General features: G+C 40.8%; 1 protein-coding gene across 2 annotated transcripts in view; it reads right to left on the bottom strand.

The window, feature by feature from the left end:
• Positions 1–3,672: 3,672 nt before the first annotated feature.
• poc1a (POC1 centriolar protein A) overlaps positions 3,673–19,904 on the bottom strand; it is a 42,636-nt gene continuing 26,404 nt past the window's right edge. Inside the window, exons 11-12 of one of the 2 annotated variants that reach the window (XM_068594237.1) lie at positions 4,617–4,725; positions 3,673–3,793 (exon numbers count right to left, since the gene is read on the bottom strand). In XM_068594237.1, coding sequence (XP_068450338.1) covers positions 4,654–4,725 — 72 coding nt within the window. In that variant the 3' untranslated portion in view covers positions 3,673–3,793; positions 4,617–4,653. Of the gene's footprint in view, positions 3,794–4,616; positions 4,726–13,236; positions 14,342–19,904 lie in introns of those variants that run through there. The other variant, XM_068594236.1, reaches the window with a different exon arrangement.

Here is a 19,904-nt window from a genome sequence, read left to right on the forward strand (position 1 = left end):
TGAGACGAGGGCGGGGCGGAGGGATTTAAAGGCGCAGAGCTGCTGGAGTTCACACGAGCTCGCGCTGCTTCCGCGACATTCATAACCATTCATTGATAGACTGCACTGTATGGTCTAGTTTTGAATGGCACGCTTGAGTGAGGCATGTGCAAATGAAAGGCACAATTCAATATAAACACGGACGCGTGTTCGGTTCATGAAACTGCACATCCGTGACGCCTTTTATTTTTAAATGTATGTATTTTTACATTTGGTTGTAAATATTTCCAAACTTTTTTTCTGGCACAGCTTAAAATAACACATTTGACACTGTAAGTTAATGTTGGATAAGTTAGCCAGTAGCCTACTTTCCTTAACATTACTAAATGTTACAACGCTTTTATTAATATCCTATTAATAATTTGACGTGTTCCACCCAATAATTATTAATCAATCTCAATTCTCAATCAATTCAATCTCAATTCTCAACAATTGAACAAAAAGCGTCCTTGATACAGTTCTCAGAACAATTGAAAGTTGAACATTCACATATCCACGACCACTGGGAGAACCACTACGACGACTGCTACTGCCTCATGTTGTTTTGTCAAGTTACAAAGAGGGAGGACGTGGAGGTGTTTTGCCTCATTCTGTACAAATGTGCTTAATGTGATATTCTGAGCATAAGTATAGCAGCATACAACAGCTATAGTCTGTGTAAAGATATGGTGGAGTAATGTCACCTGAGCAGAGGAGTCTCTCTCCCTGCGTGTTGTTGTCCAAACTTCTCTGTGCTTTGTTTACGTCGCCAGGCCTTTTAGTGCATATTTGTGCATGTGAGAGTGCCCCACCTTACTATAAAACAATTTCTCAATGTGCTCTACTTTTTTATTCAACCCATGATGACACTACTGTGTGTATATTGCTCACAAATATATCCTTATGTTGGTCTGGTGCATTTGTGTACTTTTCCTACACCATCGCAACAATGAACTGTTTTAATGAAATACCCGAGGACAGAGTGTAACTTTGAATTATGCTCATCATGCACAATAAGTGATTGCGGTTCATTTTCCACTGATCTCCACACCACCGTTACTCTATCTCTGACACTCACTATGTTCATACATTCATCCATAATTCATTCACACTTCCACACATTCGCTTACCGATCAATTACTGGACACATTAAAGTTGGCCTTAGGCCACCATCTTGACAGCAATCCTAGTTTGTTTATTAGAAGTTTAAGAGTATAATGTATCTTTTGTTACAGAAAAAAAGCAGGAAATGCAGACAGGAAACATGTTTCTTCCTCACTCCTTTATTCAATGTAATGTAAACTCTAATCCATGTCGTCCCATGTAAAACCCTTTTGAGACAGTTTTGAAATATTCTTCTTTTTCATATAATTTTGAAAGCTTTTAGTGTTGTGATGATGTCATGTATGTTTACATTTTGTGACAGCTCAATGGTGCTGGTGTACCTGCTGCTGTGGGTCATCACATACGTTTCACCATGAATGACCTAATAAGGCATCAGCAGGTTGTGACAGAGGCCGAGAGGAGGAAAAGAGGAGCGTTTGATTTCCTCACAGCTGCAGAAAGGAGGAGTGGGGGATGCACCAGCTGCAGACAATGGCTCTTTATCCCCCCCCCCCAGTGACTCTCTCTCACTCTTTCTCTCTCTCTCTCTCTCTCTCTCACACACACACACACACACACACACACTCAAACTTTAGGGCTCTTGTGTTTCCACTCCCTTCATGGACAACAACAGGCTCTCTTAGAGATGTGTCGCCACTGTGTGTGTCTGTCCAGTAGTAAACATAAACACAAACTATCATCACTTATTTTGAACTTTCATGAAACTTACGATGAAGCTCTATCAGAGTTTGTTTGATTTGGTCGGTGACAGGGCGATAACAGGTTGCTAATACACTGCGTAATAAGAACATCTGGCGTCAATCTGTGTCACATAATGTAAAATATAATTTTTGGGGTTTCCTATATCAGAGTTAGAGATGAATTTATCATCTTTACGAGGAGGAGGTGTGAGTTCAGGGCAAAGACGGCATCATGAACTACGTTTTTTAGAGGCAGCATGATACTAGCTCGCCAAATATAATTGGCTGGTTTGTACACACTGTTGTAAACCAATAGATACACTTCCAATTTTGCACCTTTAACACGCTGGATATGGTGCGGTCACTCAGTGTTGCTGGTAATTAGCTCCACTGGCTAACCGCAGTACTACAACAAGGAAATCTCCTCAGGCTCAAAAAGCAGTTCAACACCAGACCGCCTTTAAAAAAAAACCTGCTGTCAGGACACCTGCAAACCAAGTACATTATGACTCCTTGTATTTGGAATTCAACCTTTTTTTTTCTGAATCCCTTTTATTTCATACTTGCAAAAACTTCCCAGAGCCCAGAGCAGTGAAACTGAACGCGACGTCACTCCAATGTAAAGTCTATGGGCAGAGTGTAAGGGAGTAGGATAGGGAGGAGAAAAAAACTGGACTTCATAATGAGGACGCACACTTTCTTTTGTCTTCAGCAAACCACTTTCATTCAAGTGTCAATTTGGACTCCTTATAAAGCTGTTATTGCACATCCATGGTGCATTTTGTGCAATTTCCTGTTTTATTCTGATTGGCTGGTTTCTAACTGTGGGTCAAAGCAACGGTCATATTTTGCTATTTTTGTCCCAATTCAGATGTGGCCCCACTCAGGTTGTCTAGACTCTAAATGGGCGAATTGTCGGTGGCACATCGAAATTGACAGTAGCCTGGCAACATAAGCAGACAGCCTGCCATCTTTCTTCCGATTATGATTCAAATGTTGCTGAATCCTGATTTGTGGTCAGAAGTACGTGCCATGATTTAGTTGAGCCACATTGCTCATATCAAGAAGCTGATTGAGGAGATTGTCAGAGCCTTTAACTGGTATTCCTGTGTTACAAGCAGGAGGAGTTATATAATAAAAGCAGGATAAGACAAATGAGCTTATGAAAAGATTAGGACGTATTCAACGCTATCTGAACAACAAAAGACATGAGCTCATCTGCAGCTTTACCCATCGTGAGTCTACTTGCTCATACATGCATCAACAGCCTCTAATCTGCCATTTTGGAAAGAACAGAAGCTTTCAGATTGTCTTTGTACACACATTTCCTGTTTCACAATACATAGTCTGTGTCACAGTCAGGTCTTTAGAAAATGTCCCTGATCCATTCTCCACTATACGTGAGGGTTTTAATCAGCTTTATCGTTCCCGCATTGAAATGGAATATGAATAACTGTCCGTACAGTATAACCTAATCAAACAGGAAAAGCAATATATGCTATATGAATCTATTCAGTGTTGACATAGAGACTCATCCTTCACTCGTGGGTGAAATCTTTCTGCCAGATGGAGGAGCCCTTAATTCCATCTTAAATCTATACTCCAGAATGGTAATGTAATTTTCTGAAGCATGGTGCTGAGATGAGCGCAAAGTCCCTTATTCCCTTTTGTAAATCAAAGAACTGGAACTGAGTTACCTCGCCTGTAAGTGCTTTTTTTCTCTGAATGAAAAGCCACATACCAAAAATATTACACAAACCCAAAAGCAGCACCCAAAAACCAAGGACAAAGATAAATCTTATAACGTGAAGGTTTTATTTTCTTGGGGCGGGGAAGTGTTGTTAGCTATAGGATTTAGAGATTGACAAAACAGATGAGGAGCAGGTTTTGTTCCTCAGAAAGAAGTGGCTTTACGATTCCACATCCTCCTAAACTGCACCGCCGGAGCTCGCTGATCGGAGAGGATTCGGCTGTGAAGATGAGACGTTTGCAAAGGAGCCGCATCAAAGAGTTGGATTTGTGCACCCTCAATCAAATAATCTAGAGTAGTGAACATGGCTGTTTCTTGGTTAATTCTAAGAGGTTAAGTGGTGTAGAAATGCAAGAAAATCTATTAAGACGGAAGAAAGACTACACAACTTAACTCCCAAAGCATCCTTCAGAGGCTTTAAACTGAGACGGTCTTACTCTAAAATATGCATAAAATCTGCAGTGTCATTATAGTTGTAGTCTATAGAAGAAATTTGCACTTCAGACAGTGAATGGGAGATTAATCTGAGTTGCACGCTTGCCAAAAAGCAAAAGCACCTATTTAGCAATTTAGCAAAAATCGACAAATATCTTATCTGTGTTATCACATGTTTATTAACCTGTGGGGAAATGTACCCACCCTTGCATCTCTACTATGGACTTGTCCGGGCCTCCTTGGTCATAAACAGCTTTAAATGATCATTTAACTGCCCACATCCCTGGAAAATCACCCTGGGTTGTATCCAGTATTCACAAAAAGTCTCCTATTCATTGTCAGTGGAGTGGCTCCAAAATCTTTTTTTTTCTTCATAGATTAAAATGTTCTTGATTCAAACCTCTGAAAGGCTTAAAACGTCATGTTCTAACAACTTAACTGTTCATTAATAAAACACCTTTTGTAGCTCAGATCCTGATAAAAGTGTATTGTATCTTGTGCCCTGTCTCTCATTACTATCCAAATATGCTGAATGTGCATGCTGATTGTGTGTTTCTTGTTTCTGTCTGAGGTCTCTTTCAGGCAGACTGTGGTTTAAACCCACTCACCTCAGTGATGGAGTGAGGAGGCCACCCCTCTCCCACGCTAACGCTGGCATTTCCTCTGCTGTTTCCTTTGCCCCCAAACACGCAGGTCGCCAACACATAAAACACAGGCCTGGAAAATGTATCACAGCACTTTGTCTGTCTCTGTTCAGCCGCTCTGTGATTCATGTCCATTTATTAATCACAAACATGTGTCGGAACAGAGATTGTTATAGTGAGTGATTCGTGATTAGATTTTAGGTTTTCATATGGTGTTCATAGTACTTTAATTTGAAAATGACAATCTTGACAGAGGTACTTTTACTGTAGTTGTAAGGCTAAAGTGTACTATAGTGTACTGAAGTGGAGTGCATTACATTAGATTACACAGCTTAACAATGCTCTTCTGCTTCAGACAATTTCTCTATGATCTTATTTTACATAAAGCACTTTGTAAGAAAGCATAGAGGAATAGATAGATAGTTTGTTTTCATTTCCAGCAACCATTATATCAAATGTTTGCTGGAAGTAAAATGCTAATGAAATTAAAAGTGCAGTAAGAGCACTAAAGTAAGAGCAAAAACATTTTTTAAATTAAAATGTTAAATGTTTTTAGCCACTCAGGAATGTCATTTTTGACCTAAAGTATAATTCTTTTTAATTCTCGCTTTTTAAAAATCTCTGCATGGCCACTCCAAATAGCTAAGGTTCGTAGAAGATCTTATGGTTAACAAAAAAACAAACATTATTTAAAGGTCTGGGATTGGAAGTGATATAAGGTCTCCCACATATAGGTCACATCCATCCCTGACCCCGACCTCCACATCCTCACACTCTGAACGCTCACATTGGACATAAACCAGATGCAGATTCATCAATATCGTCGTAATTGCGAGGGATAAATCATCACTGCAGTCCACACTTTGTGAAATGTTACACAAGTGCTGCTAGCATGATGTAAAAACATCATTAACACGATGATCAAAACATGATACTTCTGTGAGGAGACCAACGAAGGTGCTGAGTGATGCTTCATCTTCAGACAAATGTGATAAAATAACAGAAAAGCTTCTCAAATGTAGCCTCAAACATCTGGGATGAGCTCGGTGGGTGAACTGCTGGAGCGATCGCCGAGTGAAAAGTAAAAAGGAGGCCAGTCTTGATCTCTTTAGTGGAAGAGTGTGAGCACTGACCGCAATGGATTTGTCAGAAATCCAAGAGATAGAGAAAGTGTGACTGTGTGCATTAAGTGTATATTCTGTATGGATAGTGTGCGTGTGAGTGTGGGTGTGTGTCGATCTATCGAAGAGCGGGGAACACACACTTACGCTGTGAACTCCGAGCCGTAGAGAAGTCTTTTCAGCTGAATGCATTATTTAAAGGCCAAACCAGAAAGATGGGGAGAGACAGCGAGACTAACAGAACACGCAGAAAAGGAGCGACAACAATCTTGAGGGAGAACGGATTCAAAGTGGAGCTGGCTGAGTGACAATGATACAAATCAGTTTACCAAGTGTACATCTGAATCAGATCTCCTCAGTCTAGCAGTAATCATGACAGAAAACTACTAAATAAAACATGCAATCTCTCATCGCCAACCTTTTATCCGGAAAAAGGTACACTTGAATGTTACTATCAGCTGAATCAGCTGATTCGTCAAATATGTGGCGATGTTCGATCCAATGTAAGTGTGACTTGCTCAAGGGGAGACACCCCAGGTGGACTGGGTAAAATATTTAACTAGTAGTTATCGGCATGACACTTTCCCAGTTGATTATTCACATTAAGACCGTTGTGTTTTGTATTACAAGTTTTCTTGAAGAAATGTATTTAAATCAGCACATGACGCTTTATCTTATTAATTATGTGCTAGTTTTTATAATTAAAGAACTGAAATCTGAAGACTGGTGAGACATTCTTGTTACATTTGTTTTAAGTGTTCAAGTCAAAGGTTTTTACAGAGGGAATTTTTAATATCTCGTTTTACAACTCCATGAATCAGATTTTAAAAAAACTATTTCATTGGTTTTTAGGAACAAAATGTTCTATCAGGCTATGAATTATATATAGACAACGCCCTCTGTAAAAACTTTCAGAATATACATAGGAATTTAGCTGAAAAGATTTGTGTTTGAGTGCTACTGAAGTGGAGGTTACTGGCTCAAAGTTTGAGGACATTTCTTTTGTTGAGAAAATGGCCTTCAAAGATATTGTTTTTCCTTATTTTTGCCTTTGAAATGTTTTTGTATGCTAACATGAAGAATCTAATGCTAACATTTGGTGAATTCAGAAGAAATCTACAGATGCAACCAGACATATAACAATAAACACTTACATGTTCATTTTGGATGTTTACTTCCACCGCTCTGAAAGAAAACATGCTATGGAAGCATAACAGCTCAAAAAAGAAAATCATGTTCTCAGTATGGACTTAAAATTAAATTCAAAAGTGTGTGTTGGAGAGGTTTTTCAGACTGTTGAGCCTCATTTCCATAGCATCGTTCAACTCCACTCACTTTTGGTACCAGGTCCTTTTTCCGTTTTGCACTGTGGCTAGCACCCAGTGGCTAGCACCCAGTGGCTAGCACCCAGTGGCTAGCACCCAGTGGCTAGCACCCAGTGGCTAGCATCCAGTGGCTAGCACCCAGTGGCTAGCACCCTGATTGACAGCGGGATTCTCCACTAACAGCCACTAGTATCTTCTACACAAACCAACAGAGGAACGTCTGCACTTCGTCAATTGCACCGTCTAGTTTTGACGGCTGCCATTTTTCTTAAATCCAGGTCAAGTAAAAAAAAAAAGAAGAAGTGAAAGAAGTTAATAAAAATAATTGCGGATATTGGCGGTATCGTGGCGATTGAAAACATTATCTATCGACTAACTTTTGCCAATGGAACATGAGCTTTGTGGAGCGGTACCACAGTGGACATGCTGTATGAGAGCAAACTGAGGCCTTTACACTTCACAGACGTAGTCAGGAGCAGGTTATGGTCGATGGATAGTGAAGCACAAACGGAAACAAGGTTTTTGATTTTGTGTGTTTTTGCGATATTGAAGTTTTTATCTAAAGTTATGAATAGATCGTGGTCCGGTTTCATTTTTCACGGGGGCGGTCGATCAACCACTTTGGTTGAGATTCAAATATCTCAATAACGGTTTTCATGGATGTTCGCGACATTTTGCACATACATTTATTGTCTACATCCAGGAGAAATCATTTGACAATGCTCTGACTTTTCCTTTAGCGCCACCAACAGGTGAAATTGTGAGTGATAAACCTCATACATGCTAAATATCAGCATGCTAGCATGAAATTAGGTCAAAGCACCACTGTCCTTCAGTACTGACTCACAAAGCAGCGAGCATGGACTCTTGTTACAAAGTTTATACCCGTCACTGATGATTCATACAATATTTAACCAAAGCCCAGGATTGATCCCTCACTTTAACAAAGTGCTTTGAATTGCTTCAGAATGTATTCGCTATTGCGAATAAGTTGTATATAAATAGGATTTTAAAGGCAAACACTTCACATGAAGAACTTTCGGCCAAACCACGATTACGAAAAGTAACAGGTAGACGCGCCGTCCGTCAAAGAGTGAACAGTATAGAAATCAACCCTAAAACCGACTCACCCAACCTGTCCCCTAAACCACTGTGCCGCTCTCTCAGCCCGGAGCCGATCCAGAAAACACATTTGACTGGTTTTATTCCTAGTTTGACTCAAACTATAGAAACAAAACCAGTCAGTGTTTGAGTGAGTATTTAATAAATCGCTGAGCCAGCATGATAAAAGCAACATTAATTGTGGACGACTCCTTATTTCAACTTTGAAATAGTTTCTTGAAACCACCTGTTCGCCTACTGTATCGTATCAACCTGCAGAGCAAACAGAGTGTAACTATGTAAGCAAGATTGTAAAAGCACTGAGGTGAGTCATCGTGCGTTAACTCCTTCCTCACCTCTCCCTCTTGTACACACACACACACACACACACACACACACACACACACACACACACACACCTTGATAATGCTGTGACAGCTGAGAGGGCAAAAGACCATTGGTCAAAGGTGGCCAAATAACACACTTATGATCTGTTCTATCAGGTGAAGAGATTCACTTTCCTCCTCTTCGTTTCAGCTCGAGCAAGAGTTGCATCAGCGCAACATTAACGCAGCCATTTTAAAGCATGTATAATACACATCACTACGACTGATACATACATACAATAAAGGATCTGAATGCTCAAGATTTAGGTATGTAATTGCCATATGTGGAAGTTAAAGATCTGTTTGGGTGTCAGTTGGCTTTCGTTCCATGATAATACAGCTGCAGCGCACGGTGAGGTATTATTTTAAGGTCTGCGGTCACACAGCTGTTTTTACGCCTCGTGTGGATGGTGCTCATTCTGTCTGTGCTCAACTTTTCCTCTCCTCACATCCTTTTGTGTCTGCGAGGGTAGACGTAGGGTATTTAACATTTGGGGGGGTCTTCTGTCTCTAAATGGCGGCCAAATAGTGAGCAGAGTTTCCTCCTAATCGGTAAACAGAATATGAAACTCGTAGACAGTCTAAGCTGAAGCGAATCTACGGAAGCTTCGAAGCTTCATTCACAAAGTTCTCATTAGAATTAGAAATCAACATTTGTTAACGTGGTTAACACAATAGATTTGAACGTTCTTTGTACTGGGATATAAAATACATCAGATAATGTTAAACCTGTACATTTTGAAGCTTTTATGCACATTTATGCATGAAAAATTTAAATACATTGTGACGATTATTTCGTATCATAAAAAATTATTTTGCCACAAAGCTTATTTTCTTCAACAACCCCAAATCCAATGCAACAAGTCTGTAGTTTTTTCATTGAGGGACCCAGCATGACTTCTTGGCTAGGCTACAAAAAATGATCATCCTCGCATCTCTCCATACAATTACGAGAGTGTTATGCAAGCCCACACCAATTCAGGTAAGTGTTATTTAAGAAAGTATCACAAGCTGTTACAAACATGGTGTCTCACTTTTAGACACATTTCTAAGCTACATATTTGACTTAAATCGTGGGTGTGTCAGAGCAGTCAACCTTTGGAGAGGCAGGTGATTTTAAGGTGAGACAAAGTTATCTCAAAGTTTGTTTTATGGGCTGGCTCCTTGTAAAGTAGGTCATCGACTTTAAACTCTCAGCACACATTTACACACACCTTGAAGCGTGTGTGAGCTGGTTGTATTTGTGTTACCGGAGAAGTGTGAGATTTAGAAGCATTAAGGTTACACTGCAGATACTGTAGCGTCTACTGGAAGGACCTTTCCCAAACTATATACTAGATATAAATTGAATATGTGTATAGAAAGGCAATCTCTGCTGGGCAGCAGATGTGGACACATTTAAGTTTGTGTCTCCTGACATGAATCTTGGAATAGACTGACGATAAGAGGGCCGCATGAACAGCTTTTTACAAGAGCTGCAGCTCCTTATTTCAGATTGGTCAACAAGATTAAAAGCCTTTTTTGTTGTTGTTGTATCAACTTAGAACCAAAAAGAAAAAAAGAAACCTCACTCCCGCAACGCATTCACTCCTATTGGGATCAAATGGAAAAGATAGTTTTGGAGCAGAAGCTGAAGCGTGGGTTGAAGAAGCAGAGCGCCAAACCTCAGCCACGGCCGACAAGCACGGCTTAGTCTCAGATGGTGAAGGAGTGGGAGGCGCTGAGGGGAGAGAGGGGGAGGGCAAGGTGGCGGGGGGAGGGGGTGAAACAGGAAATGAGACACTGGGGAATATTGCCAAATCCAGCAGCGGTCAGAGAAGACTTGGCGGGACTGAGGCTCAAACAAGTTTCTCTTCTTTTAAAAAGGTTGTGTAAAGACCGTAAAGCATGTCCACACCTGTACTTGTGTTTGCTGTTGTCAATGTGACTTTGTTCTTGAGAGGTCTATCTCAGTATTCACAATAATTTAGTCCGCGTCTCATTAAATTTGGTCAGTGACACAGCACCGCTGCTCTTTTTGCCCTAAAGTTAATGTTTTGTTTCATAAAATTGCAAACGCCTGCTTCAGAAAGTGGGCCGTAATTAGTGGGTTGAATGCAGATTACCAGTACCCGTCACCTATTTACACGACTCCGTTAACATGTAAAGAAAATTTTTTTTTTAAACAATGACGCTGCCGTTTCACCGCACAAGGCCTCTTTGAGGCTTTCCTTGTTCGCTCATGCTGCTGCTTCTATATAGCTGACAACCGGACATTCAGAGGAATATCAGCCACTTGTGTAGCTATTGGGGTTTTTACATTAATTTGTCTACCTTGTTCAGATGTCTGTTTTTATGAACTTCTCTTTGGGCTTGTAGAAACTTAAAGTGAAAACCTCTTCGCTGTTACTCACTTGAAACTCTAGTACATCACAAGCAGAACGCAGACTGCTTCTGTTTTTCCACGGCGGTTCCTCTGAACTGATTTTTGCTCAACATTTATTTCCTTGAACTACAAAAAGTCTAGTTCCCCCTCAGCTCATTGTGCAGTGACCACAATGATTTTAGCGATGATGACCAAAGGCAAATTATGTCACAGACTAGTACGACTTACAATTTTAAGAATACAAAATGGAAATACATGTTTTGGGAAATCCGGCTTTTTCTTCACCAGACATTGAAGCTATCTACAGCGGCGGTCTTGCCGTGAGAGTGGCCTGGTATCTTTTTAATCTCATGAAGTCAGAAAATGACACAATGTTTGAAGATACCAAAAGAAAAGCCAAAAGCAAAAAAACTGACACACTTAACTAGTAAAACACACACTGACACACACTCAGGAAAGCAGTAGCAGCAACCACAGCGCACCAGGAAAAACATATCCAGATGTTCTCCTCATAAGATCACCAATGCCCCCCTCACCCCGTCCTTCTCTTTCTCTCACACACACACACACACACACACACACACGTGGGCCACACATGGGCTACATATTACAGAGGCTTGCTCTCCAACTTCTCTTTTCTCCCCTTTCTTTTTTAAGTACACACACACTTTGGCATTTGTACAGCTATATTTGTGCGGACTCTTTGACACAAAGCCTTCTCTCTATCCTTGACCTTAACCATCACAACTGAACTCCAAACCTCAAAACACCCTCGAGCAGTGGTGAAGTGCGGCTGCCGTGCAACGTCGATGGAAAGCTGTGACCATTTGAGTCCTGTGACATGTTGACCTATGTTACAAGGAATTTCTTCTAGGAAGTCCAGTTTGAGTAACAGATCCATTAGTGTGATAGCTTATCAGATGCCAGAACACTACACAGAGGCCTCACCCTTAACCGAACCAGGAATGCAACTCAAACATATTTTTACATTCGATTAATACTCCAGTTATTCCCTTGAATAATACTTTGGTTTATAAAAAGGACAGAAAAGAGTGAAACAATTCCCATCAAACTTTAATGTGACGTCTTCAAATGTCTTGTTTTGTCAGAACAAAAGTCCAAAACTCAGAGATTTGCAGTTCACAAACATATAAAACAAAGAAAAGCAGTAAATCTTCACAGCAGAAATGTTGGAACCAACCAAGGATTCTTTTTCTATCAACGGACTTAGTCTTAGACTAAAACGAAAACCTAACATTATCCCTGTAACACTCAAACAATCCTGTGAATGTCTGGCCTTAAGGTCTTCCTCGCTTTGCAGAAATGACCCCACTCCCAAGGTTTAACACACACACACACACACACACACACACACACACACACACACACACAACCCACTCTTTCGCCCCCCCCACCCTCCCTTCCTCCTCCTCCACTAGAGCTCCTGGCAGGCCGTCTGGTTGAGGCCCATAGTGAAGGGAGCCGTTTTCTCTGGCACGAGTGTGTGTGTCTGTGTGTGGTGCGTGCGCTTGAGTGTGTTTCTGTGTGTGTGCGTGTCCTCGGGCCCCAGACAGGAAGGAAGAGAGTGGGCCCGGCAGCGCAGCTCCAGAATTCCGGTTTTGTTTTTCTTCTTTTTCCATCAGTGCAGAGCCCGAGTAGGGTCTTAAAGAAACAGTCATTAATATTTTCCCCTCTTAATGACGCCACACTGTTCTCTGAGACCTCCACAATAGGACCCACTATGATTCACTACAGTACTATGTAAACATAGTACCAGTTTGTTCAATAAAAAAGTCCAATGAATGAATAGGTCTTTTATGGCTCAGATGAATCTGTTCCTGGAGAAAGCACGGCGTGCGTCGAAGCGTGGCCTCAGGCTCATTTTCATTGAGCGTCTAAAAATAAAAGTACTGATCCAGCATCAGCGGTTAGGTTACATAAATTACTCAGGGGGTGAAAAATAAGGATTTTGGATACAAGCAGGGCAGGTGTATTTTGCTGCCACCCCCATGTTTTTGTCATAAATTGTTTGAAAATGAGCACTGGATGACAGCTCGCGGCTCATGAACTGGATTTCTCTGCTCAGGGCAGTAAGGACAGAACAGTCATGATTTCTTGGGTAAGCGCTCGAGCTCTGTGGACCAATCAGAGCAGGAAACAGTCACTTTAAAAGTAACCCGGTGACATCATCGATTTGGCAACGATAATGAAAACAAACGCTCGTTCACTCGTTACACAAACAGAGTTTAGTGTTGAGAAAGAGCAACCAGATTAATTTCAGAGGAATAAAAGTGAAAAACATTTATTAAGGAGGTACACAATAAGTTACTTCCAATGTATAAAAGATTCAGGGAAAAGACATGAAGGGAACGAGACGCTTATCTTACGAACTGCAGTAATTACAATCAGGAAACAACTCAATGTTATGGTGCATTGGTTAAAGAATATTTTCCGGCCTGGTTTCACGCTCATTTGCTGCACTAGTGAGTATTTACTGAGGATGTACCAGTTCAGCTTCTCTCAGTGCTTCTACTAATGATGGCAGTAAACAAGCATGAAGTCAGAGTGGACGGCTCACTTAGGGAATAAGGTCAAACTCAGGTTCCTGTTTCTCCTCTTTCTGCAATTTGAAAATGATTACATCCCTGTGCTGGCCTGAGTGCTTCGAAAATAATAACTGTGAGTAACTTATGCACATGTTGGTTGTGATTACCGTTTATGTGCCTTTTTTAATGAAAAAGAACATTTCCTTCTGATGCCATTCTGCGTGAGCCTGCACATGCACAAATAGATTCGAAAACGCCCACACGTGTAGTGCAAACGCAACTATGAAAGTCTCTTGCATGTGTCTACACACACTTTTGCGCGCGCGCGCACACACACACACACACACACACACACACACACACACACACACACACACACACACACACACACACACACACACACAGTGACTTGTAGCAGCAGGTCCCTCGTCAGCAGAAAAGGGACTGCGCTCTCAGCACTCTTGGAGAAGAACAACTTCTCTAATATTCAACTCCTTCACTTCTTAAATCTCTTTGTAAAATAACCAGGCGGCGCGGTACATCAGCAGTAAGGCTCAGTGTGCATTTCAAGTCCAGTCAGGACAATACTTCCAGACCGTGTGCACGTTTGCACATTCAAAGTGTGACGCAACAGCAGCAGCGAGAGAGCGCCGCATACGTGTTGATGGCGTCGATGCGACCCCATTTCCCTTAAAACACACCGCAGCTCAACCTCTCTCTGAGGGCCGCCATCTTTAGGCCTCCTCTCGTCTTCGGAGATGCAGACCGATCTCCATCTGGTTCTCCAAACACTCCTTGAGTTTGTCCTCGGTCAGCGTCAGGCGCTGCTCCAAGATCGAAACCGTCTGTACGGAGGCAACAAGAGGGGAGGGACAAGACAAAGAAAGAGAAGGGGGAAGGAAGGAGATGGATAAGAGAGAAAGAGCATGTTAGAGAGGGCTGTATAGCATCAGCTTGACAGTAATGACTATATAATGGCGGTGTTTGTGTGTGTGTGAATGAGGCAGTTGTGTGTGTGTGTGTGTGTGTGTGTGTGTGTTTGAGACAGATGTTGTGCATGCAAGACAATCCAGCTGATTATCGTAGAGAGATCTGCTGCCTGAGCCGAAAACACCAGAGTTTCTGTGTCTGGCACGCACTCTCTCTTGTTCTCCCTCTCACACAGTTGCATAAACACTCTTACGCGCACAGAGAATACAAGAAGGTCGCTATCCGAAACAGGACGGGCATGTGTGGGTAGTGAGATCACAGCGCGACATACTTTTTCTCTCCGCATCCTCCAACAGTGACAGCATTTGTTGTGCACTTGTGTCATCGGAGCCTGTTTACCAGAGGAGCACCTAGGTGTAATTTCACCATCTGAATGAACCGATTACTGAGGGCAGAGTTGGCTTTTCTATGTTTTATTGTATCTAACAATGAGGCAGTAACGTATTCAGTCTTTTATCAGCTGAAACAAATACAAAGAAGTCATTTTCTTCAGAGGTCAAAACTAGATAGAGAGAATTGAGCAAAGTACTACAATTCTTAACTCGTCCTAGTGTCTGCCAGTTAGATAATATATTAGCTTAAGAGTCACGAATATGAGAGCCAACATGAATATGTTTCAAGAATACAAACCCAGTAAGTTCCCCACACTGTAAAAAAAGTAGGAGCTGAGAAGTCTCTTTGAGTTTACTCAACTTCAAGGTGAGCTAGTTGCGTTAAGAGGTAATATTTTCATGTATCAAATTTTCAAATTACTGCTTCCGTCCACTGATATTTTGATAAGATATCCTGTTTTGAAGGAGACAAACTGCTAATTTCTTTTATTAACTATTTTTTATTTCATTTTACTGTGTCTCTTGTTGCTGTAATCCTGAAATTTCCCCACTATCTAAATTATAAACTTGTATTTTTTTGTGCTCATGACTGATTTATTTCCTCTACTGCACTTTTATTTCATCAAACTCTTTTGGTCTACTATCAGAAAAAGAGTGACAAGAAAAAGCCAAAAACATATTATTTGGATGAATCTTCTGGAAACACGACAGTTGCGACAGTTTCCTCTGAATCTCTGACATAATTGTTGACTCAACAAGTTGCCTGGTGACAAACACAATCCCAGCTATAAGCAGTTTTGGAGAGTAATGCTTGGCAACATGAATGTGGTTGAGAGCAGAAACAATCAAACAGTAAACATGTCTTCCCCTCAACAGACAAGGCTCTCTAGATTTGGGCTCGCGAGTGAATGATATGTCAACATGTCTTGACCTGTAATTGTCTGTCCCTCCCTCTGCCAGCGAGTGTAATTTAAAAATTACTAGAAAGTAGTGCAGAGATGAGTCATTTATCAAAATAAAAACAGCTGTGTATGAGACATTATAAAGAGACAGACGTATTAAGCTGGGCTGGGCAAAGTTGAAAATAATTAACTGATTGATTGTGTGATTTTTATAAAACTAGCATATTGCACGCTTTTATTTTAAAGTAACAACAGAACAGGCACTCTGGAACAACATCAAGTTACATACATAGTTTATAAATCTGTTCTTTTTTTTTGAACAGGTACTATTAAGTAGTAAGGGTCTCTGTGAGGGACAAGCCACTCCTTCTTTTGTTCATGTTCAGTCTGTTGCTTACCTTAAAGATGTATGTTAAAGACCAGCAATTGATTAACTTTATACAAACGCAATAAGTGCTTTTCATGTTTTCCAGTTCAGTTTTTCTTCCTCCAGTCTGTGTTGACTTAAACAAGTGCGCTCAAAATCTTCTGATGTGTGGAAAGTTCTCCTCTTTGAGAGAAGAGTAAAGATCCAGAAGTGATCCTGACTTAAAGTGTTCTGCCATAGTGGATCAGACCGCGGGGTCAGGAGTTTTGCGCATGCGCAATTGACTTTTAATCTGGACGCAGAACCTGCCGGTAGACTGACCGTCTGTTGTAGCACTCGCTGCTCGCTGAGAACAGAAGCTACATAACAATACGTATGTTCACGTCAGGCTCAATTCGTCAACGCCGCCTGTCGGTGAGGCTGTGGAAGCGCGCGCGCACCTGGATAAATCGCCTTCAAAATAAAAGCGTGAATCTTATTTATTTATTTTTCATGTTTGACTGACCTCATGTGGGCAGGACTGGGAGAGCCGTAAGACGTTCAGGTCTGAACTACGCCGTCTGGAGAGATTTAAAGCGATAAGCCACTCCCAATGCAAAAAAATAATAAAAAAATGCAACAAAAAAACGAGCATGCAGTTAACGCATGATGAAATAGTTAACACCGTTAAAGGATTGCCAGATTCGTTTTGCGTTAACGCATTAATCTGCCCAGCCGTAGCACTTAGTCAACAAACTTGCCAGTTTGTTAATTTGAGAAATAACCTGATGCTGGGTTAGTTCATTAATAAAACTATAAAGTAGGTAACTCAAAACTATGATGTATAATTAATATGGTCATGATAGTACAATGTGTCCTGATCTCTTATTTCCCTTCTGTTCCAAGAATGTCTCTCTTTCACGATCATTTTAAGGTCACTTCATACAATCAGGGCGACGCTCAATGTCTTATTGACTAAAGAAGTGCTTGGTTGATAGATTGTCATTTGATATTTAAGGACTATTTTGATGAGTTGATTATTTTTCCAGTGTTGTCCCTCCCTCCACAGATTAACCCGACCTTTAAGATCTTATGAAATATGTAATGTGTCGTCATGCCGTAAGAGGAGTATTATTATCTAACTCATTGACGGCAGGGTGCCTTAAATTCTTTTGATTGGAATTAGAAAAGACCGAGAGCAAGAAGCAATCTCATAAATGGACGTTAGGACTAAAGTTAAAAGGAATAAATCCAGACACAGGTTTATGAAAGTGGATCTACACTGTCATGTAAATGTTTTAGTGTTTAATTATTTTAACCAAATTAACATCATAACCACCACAAGCAGCAAAGCCATAAGCCATTTAATAGTCATAAGATTGACAGCGCAGCTCCAATAAACTTAATATGCGTGGATGCTTAAGTCCTTGTGACTTGTTTGGTCCATATCCATTAAATGTACTCTTTTTTATTAGCTGTTATGTCTGCTGTCTAAAAACATCTTCTCTGTCCTGCTGTTATTACAGACATGGCCGAGCAAATTGTCCCTCCTCGCATCTTGAGTCGATCTGTTATATTTACATGCAACAGGTCTGGGGCTTATGGGAAATGGTGTTCACTTAAGGCAGAAAATTACAGAACTATTAAATAAACAATATCTTACAGTTCTGGTTTACAGCAAACCATTTAAACACTTTTATTTTCTTACCAGTATTACTGTTGTAATACCAGTATTACTGTTGTAATACTGGTATAATACTGTAATACTGTATTTATCGCAGTCTTTTTCAAAGACAAGACAACACCTGCAGCTTGTTCCAGCGATACAGCTGCGTTTGGTAATTGGCTGTTGAAGTCCTGCGTTGACCCCACGGAGCAAACACACACAACCGGGCACGAACAACCAAACACGTAATGATGAAGGAATTGACAAGGATTGTTAAATCCCTGAGATAATCTCATACTGAGCACACATCTAATGACTTCAACAACGTGCAGGCAAGTGGTGTTTTCTTTTGGGTCATCAAACTAGATAACATCTCCTGCAATTTCATGCATCGCGGGAGAAAAAGGGCTTGCATGTCCTCTTGCTCTCCTTCTCTCTGCCTGTCTCCATTTTCTAGATCAATACCACCCTGTTTATCTTACCAACCTGATATGGCTACCCAGTCCTCAGCCCAGCCAGCTATGTACGTGTGTGTGTGTGTGTGTGTGTGTGTGTGTGTGTGTGTGTGTGTGTGTGATTCTGCACGTGTCCCCAGGCAGCGGCAACATTATATGGGCATATACTTTTCATCTGGAGTAGAAACCAAATCTTTATGCCCCTAAAAATAGAGCGAGCTGTTTTTCTTTTCTTTCCAGACCACATTATACTCCCCATCGCCCTGAGCATTACTGGCCTCTGTTACAAAGTCTCATAGCTTTGGTATGACCCACACTACAATAGTCTGCGAGTCAAAGAAAGGCAAACTGGTGCCAGTGAGAGGTGGAGAAGTCTGTTCTTCTCTATAAATGTAGGTAACGGATTACAAAATGTGCCCACTACTAAAGCGAATTACAATAATTATAAAAAAGAAGAGCAAAAAATAACTGAGTGGTTTTAGTGTTCCCATAAAATCATTGAGGAACTGGTCAGAAACAAACAATAATGAAACCAGACTAGGTTGTAACCTCGTATATGACTGAACATGACTGACATTACAAAGACAATTACAACTGATGGACAAAGAGAGGTGACACTGTTTACACAAAAAAGCTGTCAGACTCCATTGTCGACCTTACGGTGTAATTTAAGTCTTGAAAGTTAGTTTGCACTCTGACGATTCTCAATGGACTGAATTGTCAATGTGCTAAACATGGACAAACTGTTTCAGTAGTCGTGGTGTCCTTCATGTGAACTCCTGGAAAAATTAAACTTTCTGTCATTGTCCCATAACATTTGTTCTCAACGTGTACTGAAGAAGAACATCATATGACATGGTCAAGATACGTTTGAGACAAATTATATATTCCTATTATATATAATTTTCAACAATGTTTGGGTTTTGAATTTCTGATCTAAAGTTTTATCACTCGTGTTATTTTGTGAAACCGACACGAGTTACATCCCATGAAAATTGGGAACTAGCCCACAGCCTCAAAGTTAACTTTCCTGCTTCACATGAGGGATTATTTTGATTATTTTGTCCCCAGGGCTGAAGTTCATGCTCACTTCAGTGAGGGGAGGCTTTCATTCAGGGGCAAACTGAAACCTACACTCTACATTTACAACTTTACTGCTAATGTCTCCTGTGCTTTGATCAAGGAAGTGGATCAGTGAACGCTAACCACAACATTCTAACCCTGCAATAATGTCCCAATTTTGGAATCTATAAAGAACTTTTGAATAAAATTTGAAAAGAAAATCCCTCCAAACCTCCCTGAGACCTTGCTTTAACGAGAGTGGGACACATGTACATACTTAGAACCTCAAAGCACAACAGCTCCTGTCACGGCATCCGCCAGCCTGGAGGCATAAACACAGATGCGAGCACTGCGGTGGTGTTAGCGTCCATCACCATCGCATTGGCGGACAGCCAATCAAAAGCCAAACAGTCACCAGTTACAAGCTTCAGCCGAGTGTTACCGTTGGCTCAGGAGTCACTTGTAGGTTGAACTTTTTACTAAATTTATGGTTAAACCTCCCCTGAAAATAACCACTATGAAATGTAATGCAGGATTTTATATGTTTTACGAGACACAATGGCAAAGATTCAGAGTAAAAGTAGTTATTTTGAGCCCTGCGCCAACATATTTTTTTTTTTCTCTCTCACCCTCTCAACATCGCACCACATTACAT

The sequence above is a fragment of the Clinocottus analis genome, unplaced genomic scaffold, assembly GCF_023055335.1.
Source record: "Clinocottus analis isolate CAN_PGR_092001 unplaced genomic scaffold, fCliAna1.0.p SCAF_3, whole genome shotgun sequence".
In the NCBI taxonomy this organism is placed as follows: Eukaryota; Metazoa; Chordata; class Actinopteri; order Perciformes; family Cottidae; genus Clinocottus; species Clinocottus analis.